General features: G+C 34.5%; 1 protein-coding gene across 1 annotated transcript; it reads left to right on the top strand.

Annotated features, from left to right (window-relative positions):
- The first annotated feature begins 243 nt into the window (after positions 1-243).
- Positions 244-11,458, top strand: LOC109075935 (CD209 antigen-like protein C). Its single transcript, XM_042744913.1, has 5 exons — positions 244-473; positions 638-946; positions 10,707-10,834; positions 10,965-11,074; positions 11,186-11,458. Exons 1-5 carry the CDS (start codon positions 350-352, stop codon positions 11,319-11,321), a joined length of 807 nt encoding a protein of 268 aa, XP_042600847.1. The 5' UTR covers positions 244-349; the 3' UTR covers positions 11,322-11,458.
- The last annotated feature ends 2,321 nt before the right edge of the window (positions 11,459-13,779 follow it).

The following is a 13,779-nucleotide window of genomic DNA, read 5'->3' as shown; positions in this document are numbered from 1 at the left end:
TAATCATTTTGAGTAATTGATTTTTATCCCATACATTTCTGCCATATGTACATTAACTGACAGTCACCACTGATAAGCTACTACTAAATATTGTAGAAACATAATTTTCTGTAAATCTGCTTTGCAATGATTTGTAATTTGAAAAAGTGCTATACAAATAAACTTGAATTGAATTGAACTGAAATATTTCTGGCAACATTCTGCGGTGAGTTGAGTTCCTTTCTGCATAAATAGTGGTTACACAAACACAGATGAGGAACACAACACAGTCCACCACGGGAGAGAAACTAGTGTTAGATTATTGACCCTGAAACTGTCAGAAAGTGAACAAAAATATAGAAAAGGGAAAATGAACAGAGAACATGGGAAAAGCGTTAATGATAGCTATGAAAATGACTTTGTTACAAAAGGAACATTTGGAAAAAGGACCACAGACAGTCACACAACGAGAATCCAGTCATCTGAACTCACAGGTACTGAGTTAATTAAGAATTTTTCATCACACAAACATAGCACAAATTTGATAAATCATCTAAAAGCCCAAACATTTGCCTCAGTTTTTCATGTTTTCAGTTGCTGTGTGTTGTGTTAAATGTATAAATAAAGAGAATAAAGTCATGTTTGTGTTGATGGTCAGGAAGTGATGATGTGATGATCAGATACTCCAGAGCAGCTGCAGTAGTGTTTGTGCTGCTGTGTGTTCTTCTGCTGACTGCACGCATAATACTGTGTGCCACCTTCACTCAAGAGAGACAACAGCTACTAACTAAGATCACCAGCCTCACAGAAGAGAGACAACAGCTACTAACTAAGATCACCAACCTACTAACCAACAATATGAACCTCACAGAAGAGAAAGAACAGCTACTAACTAAGATCACCAACCTCAAAGAAGAGAGAGACCAGTTCAAATCAGAAAGCAATGAACTTCAGAAGGGTGTTGCAGGTAAGTTTCTTCAGTTTAACTGGTGACTTGCTCTAAAGCAGACTTTTAAGTGGACTGTACTTGATCTGTTGTGTTGGGATTATGTCGCTAATGCTTGTATTGACCTTGCTTTAGCATATGATATTAAGTATGATATTAAATAGAATCAAACAGAGATAAGGTACTTAGAAGTGATAATTCCAAATAATGTAGAATATTTATATAAGTGCAATTATGATACTTTAGAAACTTCTATAAGAAACGATTGTTTGAAAAAATAAGTACTATTAAAATGAGTCCCAGCCGGCATTTCAACGTTGATTCAACGTTGAAACAACATCAGGTACCAGGGTTGAATCAACGTTGAATTACCTTTCGATTTTGCAAATTGGATCAACGTTGATATTGTGACGTTGATTCACCGTTGAAATCACAACATTGATTCACTGTTGAAAACGCGACGCCCGTTTCAACCGTCTTACCTTCATCATGGGTGAATTATGGTCGTTCTGTAGACGTTGGCTTAACGTTGAATTAGGTGTTGATTTTGAAAAGTGAATCAACGTTGATAACACGACGTTGTTTCACCGTCGTATCTTGCACCATATATAAATACACAACTGTATGTTCAATTAGAGCCTAGTTTGCATTTAGATCAACACTGTACATTATAAAGGCTAAAAATCAAAAGACTGGCAGCAATGGCTTTACAATCAACTTCAATAAACTACCACATGCTCAAAATTGTAAAACAGCAGTTTTATTTTGGAAACGTACTGTATAAAACAGATGAAAATAATCCCAAGCTTTATTTTGCAGAGTATGTATGGATGTATTGTTAAAAAACACGTAGAAGAACAATTCAAATACAATAATATTTAAAGGTTTTTGTAAAATAATTTGGCATATTTTTGCATATAAATGCATATTTTGTGTGGCACTTGCAAGAGTAAACCCTTGTACCTTTATGACTGAAACCAGCTGATCTTTTATTAATAACGATAATAACGGTCATATTATCAAATCTAGTTTTAGTAATGTGTCTCATTACAAGAGATGTGTACATTTGTGCAGTGAAAATGTGTTGAACAGTTCGAGAATGGAACCGGCAACCAGGGACGCTGTAAGGGCAGGGAAGGTTAGGACAATTCCAAGGAACCAGCGTTAGAGGGGGCACCCCGAGGAGGGGGGGGGGGGCATTTCTAACGGGAACCCCCCCGGACTGTGTCTTTTTTTACCGCAGGGAACGCGGAATGTGATTTCTATCGAAGGGGAACCTAAAATGTTAGAACCACCAGCCTCGTGCATATAGTGTGGTTGTGCTTCAGGTGATCCTTGAAAGAGTCCCAGCCCTAGGTCCTTTCTGATGCCATCCCCTCCACTCTCTCCCACTTGTGTGCTTTCTGTACTGTCCTGTATGAACAAAAACACCAAAAATAAATCCTCATAAAATATCAACTTTGATATTGTGAAATATATTTAACTGAAAACTGAATGCAAAATAAATCACACAATATTTTCACTTTACAGTTCAATAACAAGTGAAGTTGGAGACAAAGCGCACAACACTATTCATTAAACACTTATTTAATGTATTCAGATGAAAGTTTACAATATTAACAAATTATTCACAAGTAGTGTTTTCAGAGCCCACAGTTACACTGTTTTAATCAGAACACTAGAAATACAGTGTAGTAAAACAAGTAAAATCAAATTAAGTACATTTTTATTAAACTAAATAAAATCAAAACCTATCACAAAAAGCCAGAAGTGACAGTGCAATGCAGCAGCTGAACAATTTCTTACCAATGTTTCAATAATAAGCTGGATCCTTGATGACTCTACAAGAGGAAAGAAGAAATGGTTTACTGAAAAGTTCTTAAAAAGCAGGATTTCATTTATACCATTTCTTTAAACCAGTGGTTCTCAAACTTTTTTTTTACCAAGTACGACTTCAGAAAATATTTGTCTCTCTAAGTTCCACCATAATGAACCTTAAATTTCAGCAGCGTAGTAGTCCTAACTATTCAGCTACAGCTCTGGAGTACAAAAATGAGGCAGTTTTATTCCTAATAAGAATATTTATTGTTGTCAGCCACTTTAACATTGTGAATACACAGTTTGAACATTAACACTGAACTGTGCTTACATACAGGTAAATGAAAAACGATTAAATTAAAATGTTATAACAAAAGTTACATAACTATACTGTACTTAAATGTAAAAAACAACAAACAAAAAAAACCTGTGTAACCACTACAGGGGGCCTGACACTTTGAGAACCACTGCTTTAAACAATCCTAATTTATTTTTAAATTCATTTTCAATAATTCATTTAAATTGTACCGACATTTGCAATTATATGTTTCAGAAAACACTTTGAGACTATTATAAGAATAAAAAAATATATAAACAACACACCTAATCCATGGGATTCATATCAGAAAAATGTGGAAAAATCTCTAAAAGACGGACATTAACACATAACTCACCAGCAACACAACAACATCAGATGAGCATCTAACTTGAAAATCTGTGATAAAGCAATACAAAAATACACACACAGGTATTTATTTATCTTCTGCAGGTTACATGTCCTTTAAGCTACCCATTTGTAAACTCTGGTAACGTAACGATATAACTTACCTTTACTATTTTCAAAAGATAATAAAGATAGCGATTTTCTTACCTCAATTTGCCAGTATGTTTGCAGGACCTCGCAGAACATGTCTCACACTTCTTGTGTTCACATTACAGTTTTTGTTCTCCATTGACATGTCACGACTCAAATTCGCTCAAAATAAAAAAATTAACAGGCAAATATAAAATAATTCGGGACCGACCGAGCAGTTACAACTAGCAGCAGCTCACAGTCAGCCGCCTCACTCACAGAAAGAACGATAATAACGGTCATATTTTCAAATTTAGAAAGGCGCGAAACGATTCACTGTCCAGTTTCATGGATGACAGCCAGATTAACCAATCATGATCAAAGCAATAAAGTAAAACAACCAGTAGGAATTGTTTTAGTGTGATAAAGGAGCTAAATGTATTTAGTTTTATTGTTGTTAATGATGAGAACATATACCTTTAGATTTTAGAATAGGTATCATGATTAAAATATTGTAAAATGCTATTAAAATAATAATAATAATAATATTAATTTAATATAAATAATTTAAAAGTTTATTAACCTTTTTTCAACCATTTAGCATTAAACATTTTCAACGTTGTTTGAAAGTTAAAACAACTGACCTTATTTCAACCATATTTCAACGCTGAAGGTTGGTCGGTGCCGGAAGTTTTTCAACCGTTCAGCTTTAAAACGTTGTATCAACGTTGTTTTCAACGTTGAAACCACAACTGTCATTTTTTCAACCATATTTCAACGTTGAAGGTTGATCATGTGCCGAAAGTTTTTCAACCGTTCAGCTTTAAACGTTGAATCAACGTTGTTTTCAACGTTGAATCAACGTTGTTTCAACGTTGAAACCACAACTGACCTTATTTCAAAGACCATATTTCAACGTTGAAGGTCGGTCATGTGCCTATTTCTGTAAATTGTTTGAAAAAAATAAGTACTATTAAAATGAGTATACTCCTGAGATTTTTATTTCTGTTTCAAAATCTCCCATTTATATACACCTAAGCAATTTCAAAAAATTGCATAATATTTTTAGAAAATTTATCTGGGATGAGGGGAAACCAAGAGTAAAACTGGAGGTTTTACAAAATAATAAAGAACGGGGGTGTTTTTCGTTACCAGGTTTGGAGTACTATTATTACGCAGACCAAATTAAGCCAATATTGAGCTGATGCAAGAGGATAACAGATCAAAGTGGAAATGTATGGAAACTGGCTCACTTGAGGCAATCAGTACATTAATATTTTGTGGAAGAAAGAAAAAGGTAAATACTAGTTACTATTGTATAGGTGAAACTTTTAAATGTTGGAGAAGAATTTGCAAAGTAATGAATATTAGTGATCGCGAGATGGTTTGTTTAAGAGAAATAGCAAGAGATCCAGATTTTAAACCAAATACTTTTGATGATGTTAAGGTTTGGGTTAGCGTTTATTTAAAGAAATGAAGGATACAGATTTATATAATATTACAACAAAATGGGAAATTGAATTAGATAATAAAATAACAGACACAGATTGGAAAACAAAGTTTAAAAGAAAATGTAAGAAGTACGCAATTTTCTATCTCAAAACACTGATCCCAAGCTGATGATTCCCTGCAGTGAGAGGAGCAGCACCGTCTCAGTCTCTGTCTGGCGCGGGAGAAAAAATTAAATGCTATATTTCTTCATTAAATAACTAGCAAAGTAATTTGAAAACCTTGTGTGAGAAGTAACTTCACAAACAGCGGGAGTGAATCACCGCGCGCTCTCTCTTCACTAAAAAATACAAAAATCAATACAAATCACCACACATCGCGTCTGTCTATAAGCGAGCCGCACAGGTGACACAGGAATTGTCACTTGCACAATCGAGGCAGTGTCACATCGCCACTAAAGTTTATAAATTGCAATAATTTTTAATTCTTGCCCGTATTTAAGCATTCAGCGCTCGCCCTCATACAGACCGCTCACCCATGCACACACACACCCAGCACTCAAGCCACACACAAATCAATCCACATTCAGTACGCATTGAGTATTTTTTTCCGCATTCATGTTAACGTATTAACAAATTGTTAACAGAAAGCGTTCACATTGCACACACGGTTGCGGTCCGGCAGCGCGTCTGCAGCAGTGTTGAGATTGTTTCCACAGTCTAATGCTGCGCTGCAAACATTAGACTGATAAGATAAACAAGGCAATAGGAAGAAAAACAAAGTCCTTCATGAACGGCAGGATTGCTTGTAATAAATATTTTAAAAAAGGACAGGCAGTAGAGCTGACTATTTCTGTCAATGGTAAGTTTGTGATAATGTAAGAAAAGTTGTTTGAATGTTTTGCCACTTGCTTGAGCAAATTAATATATCGGCGTATCGGCAGATACTGCTTTCTGTGATCGGCCTCAAAAATCCTGATCGGAGCACCCCTACTTAAAGCCCAGTCTGCCTTACAAAGGAAAAATACCTTACTCGCTAGAGTGTGAAACTGAGAAAAACTACTTTAAAGTTTTTTACTTGTCCAGCCAAATTAATTATAGGTAGGGCACTGGAAATTTAACAATTAGATGTTTTAGTAATGAAAAATTATCTACATTAAACAATTGTGAGCTTAAACTTGATTTTTACCCCCTATTTTGAAGTTAATGTACACTGCCTTTGCATTGTCTGCAAAACGTGAGACGTCACACCAAGGCAGTAACTTCCACATTCTCAATATTTGGTTGCTGATCACCATTTACAAAATTCGTTATAGTAACAACTATATAAAATCTAATGATCATGGGCTGTCTCATATGTTATTGCATAGTAATCTGACTGCATTAAATTTTTTAGTTATTTTTTTACTTTTTTACTTTAGAAAGCAGACTGAAAGATAAACATGAGTGGATTACCGTGGATACCAATTTATTTACTATGCTCAGTAACGTACAAGAATGCTAGACATAGCATAATTGGTGTTATATTGATTTGTATAAAATAGCCTAACCTAAAAGAACGATTTGTGGATTACACCAGCAAGCAGGAATAATGCTCAGAATGCTTGTGGATTAAACATATCCAATGACGTACATTGCCATGGATTAATTTTATCAGGTAACAAGAAAAGGTAGGATATTGATTTAATTGAGAACTGTTAGTAGGCTACTGATTTTATGACTGATCATGTTAGCTTCAGCATTCGAGTCCACACACGTCCAACTAGAAGTGACAGCCTGATTGATGGATAATCTGCATTATGTTGGAAACTCAGAAGCGAAGACCAGGAGACTCTTGGGTAATCTTTAGCAGAATTCTTTATTGAGAACACTCTGCTTAGCACTGCAGTCATCAAAAGTCTCACCAAAGCAGTGATACTTTTTGAGTGTTTATACATTCAAGTGGGAGGGATACATACAGTAGAGGTAAGCAAATTTAAAAAAAAAAAAGCAAAACAAATCAATAAAATTCCAAACAAAAGCATTTTCCCAGCATTGATCTCATCAGTATAACAGTGTCATTTAAATACAGAGGTGCCTGACAGTATCACCCATACCTTCACATTATCATAGAAACAAAGGCACAGCTGTGCCTTGAGTTTATGGTCAGGAAGAGCATAAAAACAAAAGGTCATTATCTCAAACACTTGATTTTCCTGATTTGATCCTCTTGGATATGTCAGCTTTATTACCTCAAAATGTCTACTATTATATTGGAACCTAAATTTAACATTTTATAAATTTGTTATCCCACAATTATAAAAAAAGAGGTTATTCACTATTACGTATTGCTGCCAAGGTATCTTGTCTTTACAGTGCTTTGTTATGTGGAGTTGTTTGGTAGATCGCAATCTATTTTGTCTGTCTACACTGTAATTAATTTGCGCTAGGCTTTAATGGACAGTAAAACAAAGGCAGAACACCGTATAAATCCACACCGGCACTGCAACTTTATATTGACGTGTGGCTAAACAAAGGCAGAATGCCGTAACCCATTATTTTCTCTGAAAAACAACAAAATTGACTCAAGATACTTATACACGTGATAAAGGATGTCTTGAAAATCCCAAGAATATCAATAACTCATTTTCGAAAAAAAATAAAAGTTACGGTCTTTTGCCTTTGCACGGCAGCATTTTACTCATATATTTTATACTTGTAAAATAATTATAAAAATTTGGACAGAAGTAATTCAGGTAATAGAAGAAATTTTTAAGAAATCAAATATAATAAAGATACAAAATATAGTTTTGGGTATAGGACCTACGCTACTTATTAAAGATGAGTTATATTTATTTAGAATACTAAGAATTAAAGCTTTTAAAACAATAACAACATTTTGGAGAAGGCAAGAATACTTTCTAAAGTATACTCTATGGAGAGGATAACATATGAAACTAAGAGTAAAAGTATATATTTTGAAAACATAAGGGCACCTTTAAAATCAAAGTATATATTATAAAATAATGGAATATATATACTATTTACCTCTTTATATAGTTCTGCCTCCCTTTTAACTTATCCATTCATTATTTTTAATTAAATAATATTATTTTAATTACTTATTAGGAATTAGGTGTCATTATAAGACTTTAATATGAATGTGGTTGCTTTTTTCTATTTTTCATATGAAAAAGTGTTTATGTACATATTGGTTATTGTTCTAATTATAACTTTTTTTTTCTTTATGCATTGGTGATGGCTATTATTACAAAAGAAAATAAAGTGAAGGAAGATAAAGTAGAAGGAAAAATGAGGAATAACTTGTTAAAAAATGTCTTTAAAGGAAATGTTCATTTGTATAACTGTATTACAGTTTTTTTTTATTGCTTAAGCACAATTTTGATAACAGGGCCCCATTTTTCAAACCCTTTCACACAATTAGCACAACACAACACCAAAGTAACACAACACCTCAGATAATTTGCAAAATGGAACACTTTTGTCAAAACTATACAATGTCTTATAAAAACCTTATTTTGTTGTCACTACATAAACACAACCATCATATGGTCTGATTCTGTTTGAATCAGTTAAACACTCCTGTGCTCAACCCAAAACACTTTTAGCATTTACACAGAGAAAAGTGTAAAAATAAATTCACCAACACCATTTGACACAATTGTGCAGACTAATGAAAATATTTATTTCTTTTCATGCACTCAAGTCAGTCAATACTGAACATTTCAACAACACATTCATAACAAAACATTTTCCAGTTTTCATACAGTATTACTGAATGTACCATTGTACTGTAAGCTTACAGTAATAATGTAACAAATTACATATACAGTTCAGTACCGAATAAAAATAAAAACCTAAACATCTCTCCGTCTAGCTGGATCTGGCCACAAGGCCACGTCAACATCACAGGCTATATTTTCATTTGCAAGGCAACGTGGGAAGAATCTTTTGGAGTGACAAATCCACCCTTGTATGGATGCTGCTTCAATTTGATCACATGCTTCCTCCATAGCTTGAATGAGGGCCATCTGGACATAGATCATAAACCTTCCACTGCCATGCTGAGAAGAACTCCTCGATGGGGTTTAGGAAGGGTATTGAACTGAAAATTGTGGTATTGATGAAACCAGTTTTGGACCAGATCAGAACAATGGAAAGCTACATTGTCCCAGACGATGGTCCCTTTGGTTTGCTGCTGTGCAAAACTCTCTGAAATACAGCAAAATATCACATTGTGTAGCTCAATATACTGTAGGTCTGCTATACAGTAAAATTACACGCACAGTAAAAAGGTTATGTGTGCAGTACACAATACTACAGTCAGGTCTTCCTCTTCTTCTTCCTATTCCTCGGCCTCTTCCTCCACCCTGTTCTCTCCGATTCCCCCTCTCACCTGCACTTTCCCTCTTCCTCTGACACCGTATATTTTTGTTGAAGACAGGTGAACTTACCTGTTGCCTTCTTATAGTGCTTAAACCTGATTGGTGTGTCTACAATTAAGCACCAGTGTGTGTGCACACCTGGTGGCTGTGTTTAACCAATTGGTGCATGGGTGTGTTCATTTGAAAGCCTTTGCTTTGAAATTGCAAGGAAATGACATCATGATAAATTTCTGTGTCAGATGCACACAAGTGTGTTTAGTGTTTTGCAAATCACTGTGTGTAATGTTCTGCAAAAAGTGTGAAGCTGGCAATGTGCTTACAGTTGTGCAAATCTAGGCCAGTGTTTTGCTCCTTGGATGTAAGGTTTTGCTAATTGTGGGAAAGTTTTAATTTTAAAAGCAATAAAAAAAAATGTAAATGTGCTTGAACTGAAAGACATAAATTATAAAAAAAAATTAAATAATTTAGGGATGTCAACTGAGTATAAATATTAACAGATAATTTAAGATGTTATTTTAGTCAAAAACATTCTCTATTAATCAAAGTTTGTCCTGAAACACAAACCTGTCAAATACACAGAGTACTTCACTGCCAAGAGAACACTAGTGAGATCAGTTCAAAACACTGTTACAGAAACCTCCTTCTGGGAATGAGGTCAATGTATGACAGTAAACAACATAAATCGAGGGGTGCAGATACAGTTCAGCAATAAGCATTAAGAAAAGTATTTTCCATTAAATGTTATTTTAAATAAATGTGTGCTATCTGAGTTTATATTGTGATGCTTGAGGTAATTATATTGTGTTTGTGTTTTCTGAATGGGAACATGTGCAAAATTAGGGCATTTTTCGTAGAGTTTTGCAGAAAACATTGAGCCAATTGGTACGTGTGTGAAAACACATGAAATGTGATAAATGTTTTGAGAAAAGTGTCTTTGTTTCGAAAACTGAGTAAATGTTTTGAAAAATTGGACCAAAAGAATGAGTTATAGTGTTAGCAATCAAGAAAACTGCAAACTTTCAGACTTGAATTTCTCCAATGGTGCAAAAAATCCCTTATTATAGAATTTGTATTTGGGACGGGGAGCATGAATAAATGCATTTAGTTTCTGCTTGGCATTATGAATAAAGTAATAGTTCTATAATAATTACAGTATCTGATCCAGTGACACAAGAAAAAAGATTAGCAATCAACAATGAGACAAATGATTAATAAAGATATAAACAGCATACTATAAACAACTACAATAATATATACACTACAACTACAACTATCATAATCTTTTAGCTTGGTGTGGAACAAAGTTTAGTTCATGTCTTATCTGGTTGTGTTTATAGATGGATGGAAGTGCCATCAATCCAGTCTTTACTTCATTTCCTCTGAGATGAAGAGCTGGACTGAGAGCAGAAGATACTGTAGAGAGAGAGCAGCAGATCTGATCATCATCAACAACACAGAGGAACAAGTGTGTGTGTGTGTGTGTGTGTGTGTGTTTGTGAGTGAGTATAATTGTGGTTTAGTTTTGTAATGAAACATACTGTGCTGAAATGTGTCTGTGCTCATTTTATAAATCATGTTATTGTTTGACTTCTCAGGATTTTGTGAAGATCATTTCTGGTGGTTCTGAATATTTCTGGATTGGTCTGACTGATATTGAAGTGGAGGGCAGATGGAAATGGGTTGATGGCAGCAACATCACCTCTGGGTGAGAAATCACTGAACTGAACTGATTATTATGTAATAAATGATTGTCTCAGTCAGTATCATATCACACAGAAAGCAGCTCTGAAGATCTAAAGCTGATCTGTTGATGCAGGTTCTGGGCGTCTGGAGAGCCAAACAGCTTTCAGGGAAAAGAGGAAGACTGTGCTCTAAATCATTTACCAGGATGGGCTGATTATCCATGTGATTATATGTCTAAATGGATCTGTGAAAAGAGTGTTTTTAAATGATACATTATACAGTATATATAGAGACAGAGTATTATGAACCGGGGTGCACATAATGTTTTCAGCTTGGTTCTCATAAGAGAACCTGGAGATTTGGTTTGGTCCTCACACTGCATATACCGTGACCCATTAAATATAACTATAAAAAAAAAATAATAATAGTTATAATATTATTGCACTTTATTTATTTAGTTTTTTTTAAATAAAATAATAAACTAAATAATAATGTGTTAATACTATTAAAAATAAAAGCTAGGCCTAGTATTAAATACAAATACAATTGTTATATTAAGCTTTAAAATAAAATGCTAATATTTACTACTATTTTCTTTGTTTGCCTCTTTAAGAAGAATTGCTTTATGTATTCCTCAATTGTAAGTCACTTTGGATAAAAGCATCTAAAAATAAATAAATAAAAGCGTTTTCATCATTTTTAAACTTAAAATCAGCAGGCTTTTATTTTGGCGGGTTGCCGGCAAGTAAGTATACGCGGTTCCGGATTTAGCGCCGCTGCTGATTAAAGAGCGTCAGTGAATAAATGTCACAGTTTTGCTTTGTGCGGCATGGGATAGCCTAGATTTATGCTTTCAGTATGAAAAGAAATCTTATACAGTACAGTTTGTCGATCTAAAATGGTAATTGTGTACTAACAGCTGTCAACCATGTCGATATGCAAATGCGCTGTCATGTTTTATTTTGGTCGCACATTCGGACCTGCAGACCACTTATGTGCACCCCTGATTATGAATATCTACAGCAGAGGCGGACAGAGTACACGGTTTCATTACTTGAGTAAAAGTACAGATACCCCTTGCTAAATTTTACTCAAGTACAAGTAAAAGTACTACAGTCAGATGTCTACTTAAGTAAAAGTACTGAAGTACTTGTTTTTAAAAGTACTTGTGTATCAAGAGTACATTTTCTAAATATTGCATTACTACTGCCACAGTGCTTACATTTATGTACAGAAACGTCCTACATTGAGTTATGAAAAATTTTAATGTTAATACCTTGGAGAATGTAAAAGGAATTGAAAGTAAAAATCTCACTTGGGCACAATGGCAATGCTCTGACAAACCTCTGCTAGAGTTTTAATGGAAATTTTAAATTAAAATTAAAATTTATGCATTTAGCAGACGCTTTTATCCAAAGCGACTTACAGTGCATTCAGGCCATACATTTTTACCTATCGTGTGTTCCCGGGGAATCTGGAATTTTTGCAGCCACATTTGAACCTGACTGTTAAACACACCGCATACTCAAGAACATCAAAGCAAATGCTCAGCTTACATTAATGTGTAATATCAGAAAAGAAAATTCAGCTAAGAATTGTGTGTACATGTGAGTTTCTCTGCTATATTGCCTTCTTTGCTGATTTAGGTTTATAGATTTGATTGATGTAAAAACAATGTTCTGACACACCTCTGAACCTGACCGTGTTATACACGCAGCATAGAAGAGAAAATAATAATGATTAAAGAAAATCAGCTAATCAGCTGTGTTTCAGCGTACAAAGAAGTAAAAATTTAATTCAGCTAATTTGAGTGACAGTATTAAGTCCCTTCCTCTCACAGACATACAGGCAAAGGCAGGAGAAAATACTTTCAGCTGAATAACACCATTCTCACACACACAATCTATGTGTGACAACTCTGTGTGTCTGTGTGTGTGTGTGTGTGTGTGTGTGTACTATACTTCAATTCAATCAAATGTCATGAAGTCTTTGGCGGATAGCTGAATGTGAATGCTGATAGGCTGTGTCCCAAATCAGTGGTGCCTGCACAATCCAATCACGTTTGAGAGGGAAACAACACATTTCCGAGATTTTTCTTTTTTCCATCGCACAAATTTTTTATCGGATAGCCGTTTCGTCCACACGATATCCGGCGTTTTGGGAGAGTGAAACCTATGTTTTTTGAAACCGGGTCCCATTTGAAAACGCCGCCCTTGGGTTTTCGTCTGGACGGCGAATCCGTGTATTTTCTGAAATGATTAAGTCATCAGCCCACGTCTCGCCCTAATCAGACACCGCTACGTCATGTAACAGCAACAAAACAAGAACAAACACTGAACGATTGTCTTTTTATTAACTAACATTAACACAGATTAATAAATGTATTGTTCCATGTTCGTTTGTGTACCACGCGCAAGGTTTACGAGCATAGTCCAAGTCAAAACCGAAAATAGTGTATGGGATTAATATCCTGCCATGATTCAAAACTGAAAATAAAGTTCTGAAAGGTTGAAACTAAGTGTTTGAAAACTCAAAATCGTACAAAAAAAAGAAAAAAAAAAAAAAAAAATAAGATTTGCAAGCTTGCAAAATGTAAAAAAAAAAAAAAAAATCTCTGCAAACGTTTTTGAGTTTTCCTTCTTCAGAAATGCAAAAAAAATTTTTTACGATGTTGCGCAAAGAATTTTTCAGTTTAAAATTTGTCAGTGTTCTCCCACTGTATTAGTT

The sequence above is a fragment of the Cyprinus carpio genome, chromosome A4 (assembly GCF_018340385.1).
Source record: "Cyprinus carpio isolate SPL01 chromosome A4, ASM1834038v1, whole genome shotgun sequence".
NCBI lineage: Eukaryota > Metazoa > Chordata > Actinopteri > Cypriniformes > Cyprinidae > Cyprinus > Cyprinus carpio.
The sequence above is the reverse complement of the archived record's forward strand: the minus strand, read 5'-3'. Positions and strand labels throughout refer to the sequence as shown.